Below are 19,528 nucleotides of genomic sequence, written 5' to 3' on the forward strand. Positions count from 1 at the left end.
GGAAATTTTATTTTCGAAGTTCACAGAATTGTTATATGTATATGTATTTTATTTATCTAATGCATGAAGATGATCGCAATCCATAATGTGGTTAAACAAACATTTATTACCATTTGAAATGTGATGAAACATCCCTGGTGGAATCATTTGCACTCTCTCAGAACGAACTTTAGTATAAATAATATAGATACAATCTTTTGTCGAAAAAATGGTCGAAATTTATGGGGTAGTAAAAAAAATGTTTAGATACTGAAAAATCGGTATTAGGTGGACACTAATAGGCCAGTAAAGGTCAAAGCAGAAAATAAATTCAAAATTGGCTCAGAATCGCCTAGATACTCTTTAAATGGTCAGAAAAGGATAGAATAAAAAATTATCCAAATCTAATCTCAGAATTATTGAAATTAAAGGCCAAAGAAGGTCATAATAATAGGAATGAATTCTTGGAAAATTGAAAAAGTGCCAACACCTAGGGTAATAGCTCCATTATTCATCTCAACAGTCAGATTCATCTCAACAGTGCACCTATATTCATCTAATTTCTCTCATTTGATCAATTCTCGATTTTGTCAAGTGGTTGAAAGTTTTACGTTGAAAATATGGTAAAATTTGACGATAAATTGATCAAAAAGGCGTGATGAGATTAATATAGGTAGAGCTTTTTTACCTTTAATATCCACTATAACCACCATGTGTCTCCATTGGAAAAAGTTCCACCAACGCAAAAATATCAAACGATAGAATCCCCTGGGTCTTGAACTGAAGCGGGTTTCTTAGATCAAAACACTTTAAAATCCAATGATTTTTAGGAAAAAGGCACAACATGATTATAGTTCAAAAGATTGCAGTCAGAACAATGTGTAGTTTATAAATTCGGTGTCAAAGAAAAAAAGTTTTGCAATGTAAAAACTATGACAAAATTGCGTTAAATTCATATGATTGGATAATTTTATAACATAGCTGAGACGGAACTATGAGTTTAAGCTTTGTAAAAAAAAAAATACTTCATGCCCCTCCTCCCTTCTCCTCACCTGAAATTCCGTGCACTGTTATGTAGTCTATAAATTTATGGTGCATATAGAAGACCTTTACACTAAAAATAAGCGAGCGAATTTGATTGACTTCAAAACATCGTTCAAGTTTCTCCAGTCGCGTTCATCATCTACCAACTGCGGTATCTTCTAGCGTAAACGTTTTCCGCGCGTTTGCCCGTCGCGGAGAGCCCGGTTGCAGTTCGACCGCCGAGGCCTTCAACAACAACAGCTACAAAGATCCGAGATTCGAGACCTCCGCTGAAGCCCCAGCCCGCAGTGCTTCGGATCCAACTGAAGCCCCATCGAGGTGCGGTGTGCAGTATGACGATCTCGCGCGCGCACTCTCGCACTGCCTTCCCCGACTGAGCAGATCACTGTGGGTTCACTCTGCGGCCGGAATGAACTCACCGCTATGTGGAAACCGCACACATTTTGATATCGTATTACCGGCAGACCCCGGGTCCCCCGCCCGGGTACCGTGTGTGCGCACCCAGCCTAGAGTCAGAGTCAGAGGAAGCCGCCCGGTAGTGTGTTGGATTAGTTGCGTTTCTCTCATCGGTTCGCGCACACACGCCTTTCCCGTACGACGTCGCAAGGCAGTGTTGTGATCTTTTATTGTTACCACCGTTGTCGAAAGTCACGCGCGAGAGTGTTAGTTTACAATAATTGTCAGCCGCGGTCGTCACGCTGTACGGCAAAATAGTTTAACAGGTTAATCATACTGAACCCGATTTCGTCGGAAAACCGTCGACTGTTATCGGGGAACAGTAATTAGTGTATGTTTTAGTGGTTTAATCTTTATGGCGACAAAGAAAACAGAAAAAAAACAGAATGCCGCACTCTGACGGGAAACAAATTCCTATCTTCTCATATCGTGTACGATGTTCCCGTATATACTAAACAACAATAGTAGTGCTATCAGTTGGTGACCATAGTCGTGTTATGCGAGTGTCGTATTAAATCAATTTCGCTCCATAAATTGACACTGGCCAGCGGAACTATGAGTGACATAAGCGGTATGGAAAATATTCTGATTGTTGTTTTTGCATGCGGGTGGGAGGTGCAGGTGTGCTTTGTTTCAAGTATTGAAAGATTAAAATAGACTGTTTGAAGTACCTATGAACATATTTAAAAAGTATAGGATTTACTGATAAATGAAACATGATATCACAGTTGCGGTTTTATCTGCAATGATAGTTATGGATTTAGTTTAAATAGTTTATTTGACACGGCACGATACATTCCATGTTTTACTGAGCCAAATAAAATTCGTATTATTTCTACGTTAGCTGCAAAAAGAGGGAGGCACTTTTTTTAATTTTCGCGGCCGGCTATGAGCTAGTGGGAATTTCAGGTTAGAGGAGGGGAGATACAATTTTGACTTAAAACTATTTGATAACTTTTAAAAACATTTTTTTTTCAATAATTATGGGTAATAGTATTGCAAATACATAAAAGATTTTGCAGTACTGTGCAGTATGAACCTCCGAAATGCGGCCCATGAATGCCTACGCCTGTAAAATGACCGTCAAAATCAAAGTTGGTTTAAGTGATGATGATCAACTGATGTGTTCATAGCCAATAATGATAAAAATCTGCAAAAAAAAGTTAAATGGTTGTCTGTATACTAATTCCGGCAAGATTTGTAGCGAAATAAAATATGTACATTTTTATCGATATTACGAGAAAAAGTATACGTTATATGGATTGTGATATGATGCACGATTGACGGCGTTACCAAAAAAAAAAGAGAACAAAAGGAAAAAACGCATCGGTATTTATATACCTGACAAACAAACCGGAATGGAACTGATTAAATTTTCTAACTGTTACCATCTCGTAAACATTAGATACGAAGTACTCTGATCAGTGTTGATGGGAGTGCTATGAATCGTTTAGCGTTAAGAGCCGGTGCTCAAGCGCTGTGATGAATTGTATAGAAGTTTGACCGCGTTGAATTCATCCAATCTAGCTAAAAGTATGCCAATTTTCACTTATAAGAATCCTCAAAAACAAAAGTGACTGCAAATAGGAGAAATTCGTTAACGGCACATAATCAAACATGCAATCTCGCGAAGCGAGGAATGATAAACAACTCCAAGAGTGGTTGTCTGTGTTCGAACGAAAGAGATATTATAAAAATGCTGTATACGCGTAGGACACGTGCCGCTTTAAGCTGCGAAAACATTGCTTGAAAAAATCTCTTATTTTTTTAATGACTTTTCTTTCAACAATTTTGAACGACGGAATCCATTTTTCAACAACTCTTGACTATTTTTTTGAAGATATTTCAATCATATAGTCATGATTATTTTTACCAACTTTTTAATGACATATCAATAAATTCCGGGTTTTTTTGACAATCTGCTAATGATTTTTACTGCCGCCCCAACAATATTTGACGACTTCCCGGCGAGCGATATTTTTATAACGTTCTGATGATCTCAGATAACTTTCTCGTAATTTTTATCTTTCCTAAGGCTCCTAGACGCTTTTACTTTACGAAAGAATGTCACTTTTTTCGTCCCACGACTTCAATAAGAACTTTTGCCAAGCAAGCGGGGACAGTGGTGCGTGAGCTTAAAATCGTGACCTTTTTTCATCTACTTCCCAAATTCTGGTTTTATTGACATAATATCTCCAGAAGAAATTCAATACATAGAAAGCCCTAAAGAGTAACAACAAGTTCTAGTTCGAAACTCCGTTAAAGGCACTGCAAATCTAACTTTTCAGTATTGCACTTCAGTGAAATGCTGTCTTCAGCAAGGTTATAGATAATGTTGTCACAAAAAACTTTGCTGAAGACATTTTTTCAGACATATCAGACTAGTCCCTAAAACTCGACTTTTTTAATATTTGAAAACTACAGCAATGAAAACGTAACAATATTCAACATATATATTTGTATATCATCGGAACACACAACTTTGTAGAAGACACAAAAAAGCTAGCTTTCACATAGACTTAGTTATTGACAAAAAATTAAGTGTATAAGAAGCCTCAATAATTTTGCATTTAAGAGAAATGGTGTCCTCTGCAAATAATAATATAATATTGTTATAAAATATTGTTTTGCAGATATACCGTTTTATTATTATTATTTTTTCTTTCCATAACTATTGAACCACATATCAAATTGTTATGAAGTTTGTTATTTGTAAGTTTGAGAGGTGACTCGTTCGTATGACACTAGTAATGTTCAAATAAGTCGTGTAATCTTTGAGATAATAGAATTTCGTTGTTTTATTAACAATTTAATACATAACGGTTGCTTTTTTTTCCTGTATGGACTTCCTCACTGCGACCAGAATCGTAGATCTATTGTGAGATATGCCCGGTCGTCTGCTGTATCCCGCACTTCTGTTAATAACAATACCGCTATTGAGAAGTGGCATGCTTATTATTATTGTTCATCAGTGCTTGTGTGTAATGTGATACTCTTCCTAACACGCTTACTGTTCTACTATACCGATACTCGTTCCTCTTGCCAAATATCACCAATTATAATTCCCTGGAGAAGCTTCGTCGGGCGTCCTTCTGGCCAGTTTTATTGATAAGAGGGACTTATTTTTTGTTGAGTGGAAGTCACGCAAAGGTATTGTAGATTTCAACGTAAAGGAAGGGTAACTGGTGGGGAGCCTGAGAATAAACTCATGTTAAGGTCTTTTTTGACATCGGATGGCCTGGTTCTAACTAAGTTTCGAACCCACGACCATCCGCTTGACAAAGCGGACTCTGTAACCTTGCGGCTACGCGCTACGACTACGTAATAATAACGGTTGCTTAGTTCGATTATAATCAAATGAAATGGGAACGTATAGGGCAGCCAAACTTTGAAACCACGTGTTAAATCATAATTCATCAGTTAACCGTTAACTAGCCCGTTCATCTGATAATATTATTGATCAAATCGGTTGTGTACTTTCTGAGATAATGAAGTTTTGTGATTTTCATAATTCGGTACATTACAGACGAAGTTACAGTTCGATTACAGTAAAATTCAATAGGGTGTTATGAGTCAGCTAGACCTTTCATATGACACTGATTTTGTGGAAATCAGTTCAGCCATCTCTGAGAAACATGAGTGAAATTAAACAGTCTTCAGAAGTCGTTTCTTTTCATAACTTTTGAACCACATGTTCAATCTATATAAAATTTAAAAGTTAAGGGTTTAGATAGCCCGCTCATTTGATACCAATTTTATTGAAATCGGTTGTGTGGTTTCTGAGATATTGATGTTTCGTTATTTTTACATTTTTAAACATAACCTCTAAAATAAAAATCCAATTACAATGAAATTGAATAGGGCCTTATGGGTCAACTGGAACTTTCATTTGCATATAATTTCATTAAAAGCGGTCCAGCCATCTCTGAGAAAAGTGAGTGAAAATAAAAATCTGTACATACATACACACACACACACACACACACACACACACACACACACACACATACAGAAAATGCTCAGCTCGTTGAACTGAGTCGAGTGATATAAGCCATTCGGCCCTTTGGAGCACTTTCATATCTTCGGTTTTGCAAGTGATTGCTGTACCTTTCTAGGAGAAAGGCAAAAAGTTAAAAAAATTATTAATTAGGAGTAAAACATTCGTGCTGAAGAAATAGCGAAATTAAAGAAATTACTTTGAATTCCGTACACTTCAATCACGAGCAATACCGGGAACGTACGAATAGCACAATACCAAATTTAAATTTTGTTGAAGCCATATATTTTGATCAAAGCAGTTACAGTTTTAAGGTGAAACCTCATTGAATCCAAAAATGGCCGACTTTGAGTTACCCCTTCGAATTAAAAATAGAATTTTCATAGGGAACGCAATGAGTATTTCCCAGTCTTGTGCTTTTGAAAATTCGAAGTGGTGACCCGAAGTCGGCCATTTTTGGATTCAATGAGGTTTCACCTTAAATAGTCTTTGAATTTCGTTTCTTGTCATAACTTTTGAACCACATATCAAATTGCTATGAAATTTCTTACTTGTGAGTTTGAGAGACAACCCAGGGGAACCTATAAAAAAGCCAAACTTGGGAAAATGAGTGAATTTGAAAAGTCACCGGAACATGTTTATTTTCACAATTTTTGAACCACGTGTTTAATCACTATAAAATTCATCAATTAACGTTTAACTAGCCCGTTCATTTGATACCAATATTGTTCAAATCGGTTGTGTACTTTCTGAGATAATGAAGTTTCGTGATTTTCATATTTTGATACATTACAGACAAAGTAAGAGACCGATTACATTGAAATTCAATAGTGTGTTATGAAGCAGCTAGACCTTTCATTTGACACTAATTTCGTGGAAATCGGTTCAGCCATCTCTGAGAAAAGTGAGTGAGTTTATGTATTCTTCGGAATATGTTTCTTTTCATAGCTAGATTTCACATTTTTAAACATAACAGGCAAAGTAATAGTCCGATTGCAAAAAAATCAATAGGGTCTTATGGGGTAATTAGACCATCCAAATGACACTGATTTTGTGGAAATCGGTTCAGCCATCTCTGAGAAACATGAGTGAGATTAATCACTCTCCAGAACACGTTTCTTTAAATAACTTCTGAACCACATGTTTAATCTTCATGAAACTCAAAAGTTAAGGGTTTTTTAAGTAGCCCGTTCATTTAAAACCAATTTTGTTAAAATCGGTCGAGTAGTTTCTGAGATAATGATGTTTCGTGATTTTCACATTTTTAAACATAACCTCTAAACTAAAAATCCGATTACAATGAAATTCAATAGGGTTTTATGGGGCAACTAGACCTCTCATTTGCAATTAATTTCATGAAGATCGGTCCAGCCATCTCTGAGAAAATCGAGTGAGATTGGGAGAGCGTTACATACACACACACATACACACACACATACAGAAAATGCTCAGCTCGTCAAAGTAAGTCGATTGATATACGAGATTCGACCCTTTGGAGCACTTTTATACCTTTGGTTTTTCCAGTGATTGCTATACCTTTCTAGGAGAAAGGCAAAACATACAAAATATGTCTTTTTGAATTGTATGTCAAGCAATAAAGATACTGGAAACGACAAACTATACAGATTTTGTCTGTTTGTTATTTTTTACCATTTTTTGGCAATAAATAGGTCTGTACAAAAGCTATTCTTATGGTGTCTTCTACAATATGTGTTTAGACGATGTACAAATTTACGTTGAACAACATTGCCTTCTAAATGCTACAGTTGTTAAGATATTTAGGAAATGAAATTTTGAGTACTGGGGTGACATTGCGCATTTCGATTCGAGCAACTCGAACAAAACTGAATGATCGCTGGGGGGCGTTATGTTTCGGTTTTCGTATTTTTTTCGACTTTGCGGGTTAGATGAGCCGCAGGGCAAATGACAATGACAGCTCCTTTTAAGCTTAAAGCATACCTGGCAGTATGTGACCTACTCGAAAATAGCGAGAATCGTTCGAATCGAGCTGCGCAATGCCACCCCTGGTCTAATATAACACGGTGCATCTCCAGAATAAGAGAAGTTACAAGAAAAGTGTCTTGGCATTGTTTTTTGTGACATCATTATCTATAGCTTTGCTGAGGACACCATTTCTCTAGATAGTATTTGGAGTATCGTTTGCATTAAAAAAATGAACTTTTTTTGGATGATGATAAAAACTAAGCCAGATAATTGAATTTGATAAATTTCCAATGGAAGGTAACAAATCGATATTCAGCAGCTCCATCTCCTCCAACAATCGCTTCGAGTAGTGGGCCGACGCCTGATCCGGCCAGAACACCGCGTCTAAGCGGTAACCTAACTTCCGGCACTATAAATTTCCCCGTTCACGGCCAGTGCGAAGCGAAAGAAGAGCGACTTTGACATCCTTTTCTCGCTCATTGGTAGCCACAGTAGCACCTTCTTGGAGAACTTGGTATGTAAAATGAAGTCTTTCGTGGGGAAGTAAAATGCGAAGTGCCCTACCAGTCGTTGCCATCCAGGGTGAGATAAGTCTCGTTGATCATCTCCAACGCCACGTAGCGATTAGCCGGGGAGACAGACTTGACCATCTTATTCAGGCGCTGCGTCATTGCTTGCAGCTCCGAGACCAGTGGATGGGACTGCCGCTTCCTGACATGTATGTCCAAGCTCCCCTTTGTTTTTTTTTCTTTCAAAGTTTGGTCTTTTGCACCGACCTCCCAGCCAAGCACATTCAGAAATATAGCCACTTTCCCTTCGGTCTTCCTCTACAGCATCCTTTGGAGCTTCTTGTCACTTGGGTTCGTCGGCCGTCCGGAACTGGGCTACCTTTCGATACTCTGATTGTTGTCCAATAGTCCCACGCTGTTTTTTTTATCATACAACATTTATTTGACACGGCACAATACAAATTAATGTTTTACCGAGCCAATTAAGTCTAATGCCTTATGGTCTAAAATATTTTATAAGCTAAAGGCAAAATGTCCAACAGTATTATCACCCTCCGTTGCGCCTGTTCTATAATGCACCTCGCTCAATTACGCAGACTACCTTGCGAGGAATATTTTTGTGACTGAGGGAGAATATCATTCACGCGCAGGTACAGCAGCGACTTACTCTTATATACAGTGTCGGACATAAGTTAAGCAACTAGGTTGAGGTATGCAAACCAGACTCAAAAAATATTGACCTAAGCGACGCTCATTGCTTTCGGGTTCGGATAATGTTTTTTTTTTTTTCATTTACATCATTTCAGAAAGATTGCAGTTATTTATTTGGAAATAACATTATGTAAGTATAGAAGAAGTTGAAATACGATGATTTTTAAAACGTCAAAAAATAAGAACTGAAAGATATCAATTGATTATAGCTGATTTTCTTAATGTTTTGTTGCATATGTTTTATGCTATTGCTGTGCATCGTCGTGAGCCAAGTCTTAATTGTTCCCTATTTCGGATCCTGATGTAAACAGTCGTTTCCAGAGCAACGTTCGATTACGCGGACCACTCGTGGGCTAGTTTTTCTCTAACGGCCGGAACGGGCAGCCGTTTCAACCTTTTCTTTTTCTTTATATCGCTTCACTAGGCGAAATACCTACCACTGACTGGTGAATACCAAAAAGTTCACTTAGTTCTTTGTGAATACGTCCTTGTTGAATGAATTCAACTTTTTTTTTGGTTTCAAGTCGTTACTGTACACATTACGTGACATTTCTACAGATCACTTTGCTCAGTACTTCAGCAAATAATGAAAACTCCTAAATTCAACAATATTTGTTCAATTCAACAAGTTTGAGAGTTAGGAACTGTAAAACAGTAGTAATTGTCCACGTAATAACCTATATCGACCACTTTGTTTACCAAATTTGCGAGTTGCCTAAATTATGTCGCACTTAATTAATATTTTTGAACAATGCTGCCAATAAACTTCTCACAACGTGATTCTACAAAATGGTGTGTAATGGCTTGTTGTTAGAGTAACATATGGATTGAATAAATACTTGCAAAAGTGATTCTACTTCAAGCAATAATAAAAGTTATTTGTTGTACCACCCAGTTGCTTAACTAATGTCCGACACTGTATATGAAAATATATGTCCCAAAAAAAATCGATGTTGAAAAAGTCAAGGTGCTCAGCCCTGAATTGAGAGATAATGTTATTTATAGCATTTTTGTAAAACATTTCGACATTCTAAAAAATTGTTTTCAGGTTTATGAAAACATGACTTTTATAAGCTACAAACCCACTTTTTTGCACTTTTTTCAATTCTGTTCGATTCCTATACTTTTTCGTACTTTTTTTTATTTTTGTGGGGTTGTTTTCGAATATTTTGCATGATTTGGTTCAGCATTGTATTCTGTTTTTTGACTCCCAGAGCCCATTAAACACCACAAAAAAAAATTTCTAATAATTTTTAGATAAAACTCTTCAAAACACAAATAAAAAAATACCATCTGCCTACTCTTATTTCAATTACAAACGGGTCAACTCGCATGGGACCAATTGACATTCCGTATGACCTCACACGGAATGTCGATTGGAAGTTATACGAGGAAATGATTTCAAAAGCGGTCGAGTCGATTCAACATCATCCACCACTTGAAGAATACAACCTCCTCGCGGGCTTGATTCTCGACGCCGCGTTGCAAGCCCAAACGAAGAAATATCCCGGCGTAACGATCAAAGAACGGCCTCCCACTCCGTGGTGGGACCAAGAGTGCTCCGATGTCTACACGCAAAGATCCGACGCGTTTAAGACCTACCAGAAGGGAGGTATACCCGACGACTATATACGGTATTCGGAGCTTAATACCAAGCTTAAAAGCCTGGCTAAAGCAAAGAAACGCGGATATTGGCGTCGGTTCGTGAACGAGACGTCGAGGGAGACATCGATGAGGACTCTTTGGAACACAGCCCGAAGAATGCGGAATCGCGTAACGGTCAACGAAAGCGAGGAGTCTTCAAGTCGGTGGATATTTGATTTTGCCAGGAAAGTATGTCCGGACTCTGTTCCTGAGCAAAACATTGTTCGCGATGCGTCTCCGGGCCACGACGCGATTGAATCGCCTTTTACGATGGCAGAATTTTCAGTTGCCCTCCTGTCCTGTAACAATAACGCGCCTGGGTTAGATAGAATCAAATTCAACTTGTTGAAGAATCTACCCGGCAATGCCAAGAGGCGCTTGTTGAACTTGTTCAATAAGTTCCTGGAGCAAAATATTGTACCGCAGGATTGGAGGCAAGTGAAGGTGATCGCCATCCAAAAACCTGGGAAACCAGCTTCTGATCACAACTCTTATAGGCCGATTGCAATGCTATCCTGTATCCGGAAATTGATGGAAAAAATGATACTCCGTCGTTTAGACCATTGGGTCGAATCAAATGGTCTACTATCAGATACTCAATTTGGCTTCCGCCGCGCCAAAGGGACGAATGATTGTCTTGCGTTGCTTTCAACAGATATTCAGCTGGCGTATGCTCGCAAAGAACAAATGGCGTCTGCGTTCTTGGACATAAAGGGGGCTTTTGATTCCGTTTCTATTGACATTCTTTCGGGTAAACTTCACCGACAAGGATTTTCTCCAATTTTGAACAATTTTTTGCACAATTTGTTGTCCGAAAAGGCAAATTGAGTGAATTTTCTTCGTACAATAACCGGACAATGGTGGGGAGCCCATCCAGGAGACCTTATAAGGCTTTACCAAACAACGATATTGTCTGTTATTGAGTACGGGTGTTTCTGCTTCCGCTCCGCAGCAAACACACATTTGATCAAACTGGAGCGAATACAATATCGTTGTTTGCGTATCGCCTTGGGTTGCATGCAATCGACCCATACGATGAGTTTGGAGATCTTAGCTGGAGTACTACCATTGAAAAACCGCTTCTGGAGCCTGTCTTCTCGTATTCTAATCAAATGTGAGGTCTTGAACCGTCCCGTGATTGAAAATTTTGAAAGGTTAATCGAACTTAATTCTCAAACCCGTTTTATGACATTGTATTTCAATCACATGTCCCAAAATATTAACCCTTCTTCGAATATTCCAAATCGTGTCGACTTATCAAATACTTCTGATTCTACTGTGTTTTTCGATACATCCATGATAGAAGAAACTCGTGGAATCCCGGATCATTTACGCGTGCAGCAGATCCCTAAAATTTTTTCCAATAAATATCGAAACATCAACTGCGACAATACCCGAGCAGGACAAAATTTCATTATAATATCACAACCAGGTATTGGAAATACACCTCATTTTGATCTTAATATGGTTTACATAGTTGGTAAAATAACAAAAAATAATACCAAAATATTGTTCCTCCAAGACTATATGAATAACAAAGCTTGATATTTCAATAACAAACCAAGAATTTGCATTAAAAATCACGAAAATGACCGATTCAGATATTTTCAACTTATTGAACACTGATCGCATAACTGATACATCATAAATAATCAATGTCGAACAATTTTCACTTAAAAACTCACTTTTAATCAGATATTTTAGAATCATCTCAAACATCTCATTGAAGGCATAGCGAGATATGATATCAAAATTTTATGATATTTTCTTATGCACGTTTGAAACGTGAATATCTTTCAAATAACACGATAAGTCCTTATAACTAAATATGTTATTGATGAGTTATGATTTTGTTATCCTCTCCTGCCCGGGTATGTACTACACTGACGGATCACTTCTTGATGGGTCCACTGGCTTCGGTATCTTCAATAACAATTTAACCGTCTCCCATAAGCTCGATAATCCTGCTTCTGTTTACGTCGCAGAATTAGCTGCAATTCAGTACACCCTAGGAATTATCGAAAAAATGCCCACGGACCATTATTTCATCTTTACGGACAGTCTCAGTTCCATTGAGGCTCTCCGATCGATGAAAGATGTTAAGCACTCTCCGTATTTCCTGGGGAAAATACGGGAACATCTGAGTGCTTTATCCGAAAAATCTACTCAGATTACCTTAGCGTGGGTCCCTTCTCACTGCTCGATACCGGGTAATGAGAAAGCGGACTCTTTGGCTAAGGTGGGCGCAACAAACGGTGATATTTATGAAAGACCAATTGCCTTTAATGAATTTTTCGCATTTGTACGTCAGAATACGATCTTCAGTTGGCAAAATTCTTGGACCAAGGGGGAACTGGGAAGGTGGTTACATTCCATAATCCCCAAGGTGTCGACGAACCCGTGGTTCAAGGGGTTGGATGTAGGTCGGGATTTCATTTGCGTGATGTCTCGGCTTATGTCCAATCACTATAGATTTGACGCGCATCTCCGTCGTGTTGGGCTCGGGGAAAGTGGTATCTGTGCCTGTGGTGAAGGTTATCACGACATAGAGCACGTTGTTTGGTCATGCCCTGTACACCGTGACAGGTCTAGATTAATAGCTTCCCTGCAGGCCGAAGGTAGGCAGCCGGCTGTTCCTGTTCGTGATGTCTTGGCGAGCCGTGACCTATCCTACATGTCCCTTATATACGTTTTCCTGAAATCCATCCACGCCCCAGTTTAGTCCTATTCCCTTCCGCCTACATCCAACCAAACGACAAGAACACGTTAAGACCCCGGAACCGGAAACAGCAATCAGACCCGCACGATACTCTCAAGGCCCGAGGTAAACAATTCGATATGCCAGTCAGTAATATCTTGGCCCAGCAGCGGAACAAATTTAATATGCTGCTTACCTATGGCAATGAAAATCATCAAACAGCAAACCTGTGCTTTTAATGCAAAATATTCTAGCTTTAAGTTAGATTTAGTTTCAGCTCGTAGTCGGCAGCGAGGATAAAAAATTTGCTTTTAGTTATTAAGATACTTTAGAAAGTAAGCTACCAGATATAATTGGCGCCGTTAAACATTGAATTTAATTTGTGCCGTGTCAAATAAACTATAGATGAGGAAAAAAAAAACAAATAAAAAAATTTTTTGAGCAAGAACTGAAATTTTCATTGCGAAGCGAGATTTACCACGACAATTTACATAAAAAAAGATACTTGATATCTTATCGGGGAGCTGAGATATTGGCATTTTTCTATGTGATGGAAAACTACAACATTTAACAAACATGTTAAATAACTGTTTTATTTTGGGAGATAAAAAATAACACTGTTCAGAAAACAAATGCATTTTTGGATGGCTGATAACATAGTAGAAGGTTTCAAAATTTGGAAAAATCTGCGAAAAAAGCTAGAACGAAAATTATGATTTTTCGTGCCTTCTAATAGAAAACTCAATGTTGCTCGTAATATGTAAGAGATAGAAACATGATATCTTCGGTAAAGTTTTTTGTTTTAAGATAACCTTAAACTTTGCCGAAGACTCCTTGCGTCTGTCTTATTCTGATTAAAAAGTTAATTTTTTTATCTCACTTTTTGGTGGTTTGATCACCCATCTTTCTACATTAAGAGATGCATTTTCGAATATTCTGAAACTCCTCCGAACATACCTTATGGCTATAATCAATATTTGAATCACTATTTAGGAAATTATACGCACAAACGGCAAAATAAAGCACTGCACAATGGAGATTTAGTGGCATTTTTGACAAAATGCATAGTTTTCCACCACATGTAAAAACCCCAATATCTCAGCCCCCGATAAAATATCAAGGATATTTTTTCATGTAAGTTTTCGTCTTGAATTCCGCTTTGCAGTAAAAATTTCAGTTCTTGATCAAAAAAATTTTTTATATGTGTTTTGAAGGGTTTTATGTGAAAATTATAAGGAAAATTCACTTTTTTGTGATGTTTAGTGGGCTCTGTGAGTCAAATAATTGAATGCGATGCTGAACCAAACCATACAAAATTTTCGAAAACAACCCCACAAAAATAAAAAAATATATGGAAAAATGTAGGAATCGAACAGATTTGGTTTTGTAGCTTGAAAAAGTAATTTTTTCATAAATCACGTTTGGGAAACCTGAAAACGACCTTTTAGAAAGTCGAAATGTTCTACAAAAATGCTATAAACAACATTATCTTTCAATTTGGGGCTGACCACCTTGACTTTTTCAACATCGATTTTTTTTGGACAGCCTTGATCTGTTAAGCAGAAAGCCAGATGTCTGGGTGACCGAGTATCTAGAGACTACGCGTCGATACCTTCCATGAGTTCGTGTTTTATACAGATAGATTATCAACGCGATATAGTTGTCGGTATAATCTCACCGAGAAAACGAAAGTGGCGAGACGTTAACGTGGATAGAACTTTTGTAGCATTCGTAACATTGTGTAGTCGGCTGAGATAAATCAATGGGATATTCTTTTCGGTACTTACTAAATGATTTGCTAAGGAAATATTCGAATATTTTAGTCTGTCTTGATTTAGTCGCAGGTACGGATTCCTCGCATGCTTTTTTTTACCGTGGTATATCAAACAGAATGAGTTCGGATCGCGTAATAATTTTCGCGGAGGTTATTTTGAACTTATAGGCGCGATATTTGTTATTATGAACCCGGTACTCGAACTCAGCGCATCGTTTACCAAAACGAAACCTGCTGCAAACCCTACCCTTTTCTCCAACATCCCAGTGATTTCTCGTGGAAGTGCAGAGGTGTTCTCGGCTTCCAATAAAGCGAGTATCACGTCAACATATTCCTATACACATTCCTCCTTTGACCTGCATTCGGATGCGGCCGGCGCTGGTATTGCCTAATATAAAGATTAAGGTCACCAGTTTTTACACATCGAGGATGAATGATAGTCCCAAGCATCATCCATTGGTTCTCTGTGTAACAACAGCTGATCTGGCAATAACGGAGTAGCAACCGCGGGCGGTCAATCATGCTCATGCTCATGCTCATCGATTTTTTTTGGACAGCCTAATATGTATTCTTTTGCAATTGAAAATAAAATTGTGTTTTTGAATGCTTAGAGAAAAATCGTGAAGTAGATTTGGTTAGTGTGCCTGAAGATCATGAAAATCCTGTGCTAGGTTTGTGTAACTTTTTAGCTTTTCTCATTTTTGCCGATGTTAAACAAGTAAACAATTTTTGTAAAAACTTGTTTCTGGAAGTATAATCAGTTCGTTTTTTTTGTGTATAACTGATTTTAATTGTGATAACATGATTATCACATGATAAATCGTCATGCTCAAACTTTTGTAGGAGTATGTGGCGGGACTATCATCATCCTCAGCTGAGCATATAACTACAACAAGTCCTGAAAAATAAACTTTTGCCTCTCCCAGTATCTATGGAGTTAAATGAAAAACAATTTTGAAACATCGATTCATTTATTTTCTTTTATCGTTGGAACATCTGATTTCAGAAAAAAAACAAAAAAAGGTTGGTAATTTGCACTAACAGCTCCACCGCATGCATGTTGTGGAGGTGAAAAGCAACTGCGAAACGGAAGTATCGTAATCTATCCGACAAAACAAAACCGAAACAAACTGTTAACTCCTGATAAAATTTGTTACCCTTCGTAAGTGCATGCTGAAATAGTGATGTTGTTTTTGTTTGAGCTCTGCTGATGTAGTAAAAATGACATTATCTATGCATAAAACAATCCAACGATTAAAATAAAAATTACAGGTTCGATTTTATATTACAGAAGTGAAACGGTGCATGATTTCAAAAGCGCAAACAGTTATTGTTAATAAAACTTATTAATTATAGAAAGAAAAACTACCGTTCCGCGGAATAATATTTATTGCTTGATTGAAGCTAGTGAACCGCTCGATTCAAAATTAGCCTTCCACTAGATGAGTTCAAAGTACTATACTTTTTACACATTCAATAAGACTGGCTACGGGTTTGAAATTTGGAAAATTGCACTCTTGGTACGGATCTATAATTCACCACTTTTATCCGAAACCGATACAGAGTATCATGCCAATGTATAACCTCTGTTCGTACGCGGAAACATGTGCATCTCAGTTTCGTTTTTTTGTTTCAATTATACACTCTTCACTAAGAGAAGAAAGAAATGACCACAATAATCGGTGGAGGAGGGAAAAAAACAACACACCTGTCTCACCCACGGAGCGGGTGGTAATTAGGTGGGTCTCGACCCGCATAGGAAACTCTCGACTCGCGCCTCCGCACCCGCAATCGCTGTGCGCAAATCCAGCCGCAATGCCGGAGTTCGGCAATAAATGCCATTACAATGCATCATCATTATTATTTGCTGCGCGGAGATCAAAGTTTTGAAACATCATTAAAAATTCACTCTCCCGCTCGCAATCAGCAGCCAAGCAACAACCAATCATGAGTATTCGACAGGTGGGTTCGAAGCGCTCTCTTGCTACTATTTTCACCGTGGGATTGTTGTTTATTTTTTGCTGCGCTTTCTAGGGGGAAAGGTGTTAAACATGCGCTTTTGCAGGGACTATCAGGGACTATTTACCGAGCTGTAGAGATAAAATAATATACGATTGAATACAAAAAACATTGGTACCATCAGATTTAAAGAAGCGGGGGCCTAGTGTGGTTGGTAACGTCTCCGCCAACCACGCTCGACGCCTGGGTTCGAATCCCACCGCCGACATAGGTGTCGATGGTTGTGAGGTGGCGTGATCCACTCACAACCAACCCAACTGGTCTAGATTCAATCCTAGCCGACACCGGGAGATTTTCTGAGGCAAAAAATCTCTGGGATCACGCCTTCCATCGCATGAGGAAGTAAAGCCGTTGGCGCCGGTCCGTTAATAAACGGGTCGTGAGTTAGGGTCCTAGGTGTGGAGTCGCCTCCCTGGGCGTCGGTGATTGGCCACAACAGTGGCGGAACTAGACCGACGGAAAATAAGCGAGAATAAAAAAAAAATCAGATTTAAAGAATGATTTTTTCGACAAAAAAGGCAATTACATTCACTATGAAGATAGTTTTAGTTTTAAATCGCAAACATGTCGATGCTGGTCATTTGTGAGATATGTTGATTCAAAACATGTTTGAAGTGTTTACAGTATCGAGTTTTTTTTTCAGTATTTTACTAGCGCTGCGAGTATTTTTTTTGCCATTATTTATTTGCAATTTTAAAAGGAGTCCCCTCGTCAGTCGGAATTGATGTTTATTATTATTATTATTATATTTTTTTTTTAATGTAACGCAAAGGAATAATCTTTTGCATTTACTCATGGGAAAGTTTTATCATGAAAAAAATGTTGTTCGTAAAAAAAATGCCGAACAGGATTACGAAAAAACTACTTAAGCAATTTTCATAAAAAAAATTTCACAATGAACATAATTGAATACGTAACTACTCCAGCATATAATAATTAAACCTATTTTTTAGTTTCTCAACGCTTTTATTGCAAAATAATTGGCATTATAGATTTGGTTTATTTTTTCATTATTATTTTTGGATAGATTATGGCAAAAGTACATGACTATATGAAGAAAACCCTTTGAAATGATAACGACACTGAATTATCACATTGATGAGTAAGTAGTGGATTTCGTGTTTTCATTGGTGAAGGTAGAAATACAGTAGTGAAGAGAGAAATTTACATTTTCTCCGTATCTAATTTCTTTCTCGACCAGCTGTTCAAGTCTAATCGCCCCAAACGGTCGCTAGAGACGCGCGAATCACTTTCGGGGTCTGTTGGAACGTTGCGTGAGCACGTCTCACGGAAGATGCCTAAAAACGAATGTTTTCTGGCGATTATTACTACCGCTTTCAAACATTAAACATATACACACGGCCGCTTGTTGTCACCTTAATGGGCATCCACTCGTGGCGGCTGTAAAGTTTAGTTAGAGATGGATGAAACAAAAAAAAAGTTGGAAATACGCGTACGCCGGCCATAAAGGTCATCCGATTGTTTTGGCCTATTGGGACACCCAGCGAGTCTAAACGTTTGTTCATTCTTGAATCCCTTTCCCCCCAGCCCGTTGCGGGCTCTACGTGACCAACTAGACACCACAAGAATCCGCTTGTTTAACGATGATGATGATGGCGATGATAGTGCGAACGAGTTCCGAGTTGCCGTCTTTGGATAAAATTAGACCGCAAAACGGCACAAGATGTAATCAGAGAACGGCAGCCTCCGTTAGACGCGACGGATGGATGCAACGCTCTATTTCTGTACGAGGGGATTCGATGGCGACATTGCAGTGTTTGTTGAAGAGTCGTCGAAGTCGCTAGGTGGTCATTGCGTAACTTTTCAGTGCACTCAAACCGCGCTGACATAATTGGTTGTATTCTCAGACAGCCACACTGGCGCTCAAGATCAGTGCTGTATTCTCAGCTCTCTCTGTTTCTCGAGGCTGACAGACAGATAGGCAGAATTCAATACAACTGTGACAGATTGCGTGGATTGATTTCATTCGAATGAAACTTGATATATTCTTAAGTGTCAGTATTGCAATCCTACGTCAGTTTGGAGTGCGTTATAAAACATGCTATCAATTCTGAACCAGCTGATTAAACTGATTTATAATATCGTTCATGCAGTGAGCCCGAAACCGGTTTCGAACAGTAATCTACCGTTCGAACAAAACTTTTCTGATCACAATTAACTTCATTTGTCACTGTGAGCGATTATTAGCGTAACCTGAAAATGCCACATGATTTCAGCAGGTTTAGGTTGAAATTTGGAACATACTTTTATGATGTATTGGAGTCTAACCGAATTGGCATTCGTTCAGGTTTTGTTCATTGACAAAGACAAGCCAGCTGAAATTAGTGACCTTGTATCTGCCCAAAAACTGTCTCCTGTTCCCGACTACCGGAACAGACAGAGTCGACCTAAAATCAAAACGCTGTTGGTGCCAGCCCAATTTTAGTGAACAGACGGAACGAACACTTTAACAACTAGGGGTTCGCAGAGACGTCGAACAATAAAAACATAATTATAGATCTTTCCGATTTCTATAAAATTGTGCGCCTATTTAAAGCGCTGTCCAATGGCGCTTCCATCAGCACCTCATCAGATCGAACCATACTTGTTGAACTAAGTTGAATGGTCCTCCTATCAACTTTCCAAAACTCACATGCCGAACTTTCAACACCACCAGCTGCACTGTGAGAAACAACATCTTAACCTGATCACCCATGAATCGCCTCCAGTAAACTTTTGCTTTCATCTGGTCG

At 38.4% G+C, this 19,528-nt stretch overlaps 1 protein-coding gene across 6 annotated transcripts in view; it reads left to right on the forward strand.

Moving 5' to 3' along the window:
* Positions 1-1,563: 1,563 nt before the first annotated feature.
* Positions 1,564-19,528, forward strand: part of LOC129718382 (septin-4) — a 45,283-nt gene continuing 27,318 nt past the window's right edge. Inside the window, exons 1-2 of one of the 6 annotated variants that reach the window (XM_055669134.1) lie at positions 1,848-2,050; positions 8,736-8,770. Coding sequence is in view for 1 of the 6 variants with exons in the window: in XM_055669128.1 (XP_055525103.1) it covers positions 2,035-2,050 (16 nt within the window). In the remaining 5 variants the exon portion in view is untranslated. Of the gene's footprint in view, positions 1,811-1,844; positions 2,051-8,735; positions 8,771-19,528 lie in introns of those variants that run through there. The other 5 variants (XM_055669129.1, XM_055669130.1, XM_055669131.1 and 2 more) reach the window with 5 other exon arrangements.

The sequence above is a fragment of the Wyeomyia smithii genome, chromosome 1 (assembly GCF_029784165.1).
Source record: "Wyeomyia smithii strain HCP4-BCI-WySm-NY-G18 chromosome 1, ASM2978416v1, whole genome shotgun sequence".
Taxonomy (NCBI): Eukaryota; Metazoa; Arthropoda; class Insecta; order Diptera; family Culicidae; genus Wyeomyia; species Wyeomyia smithii.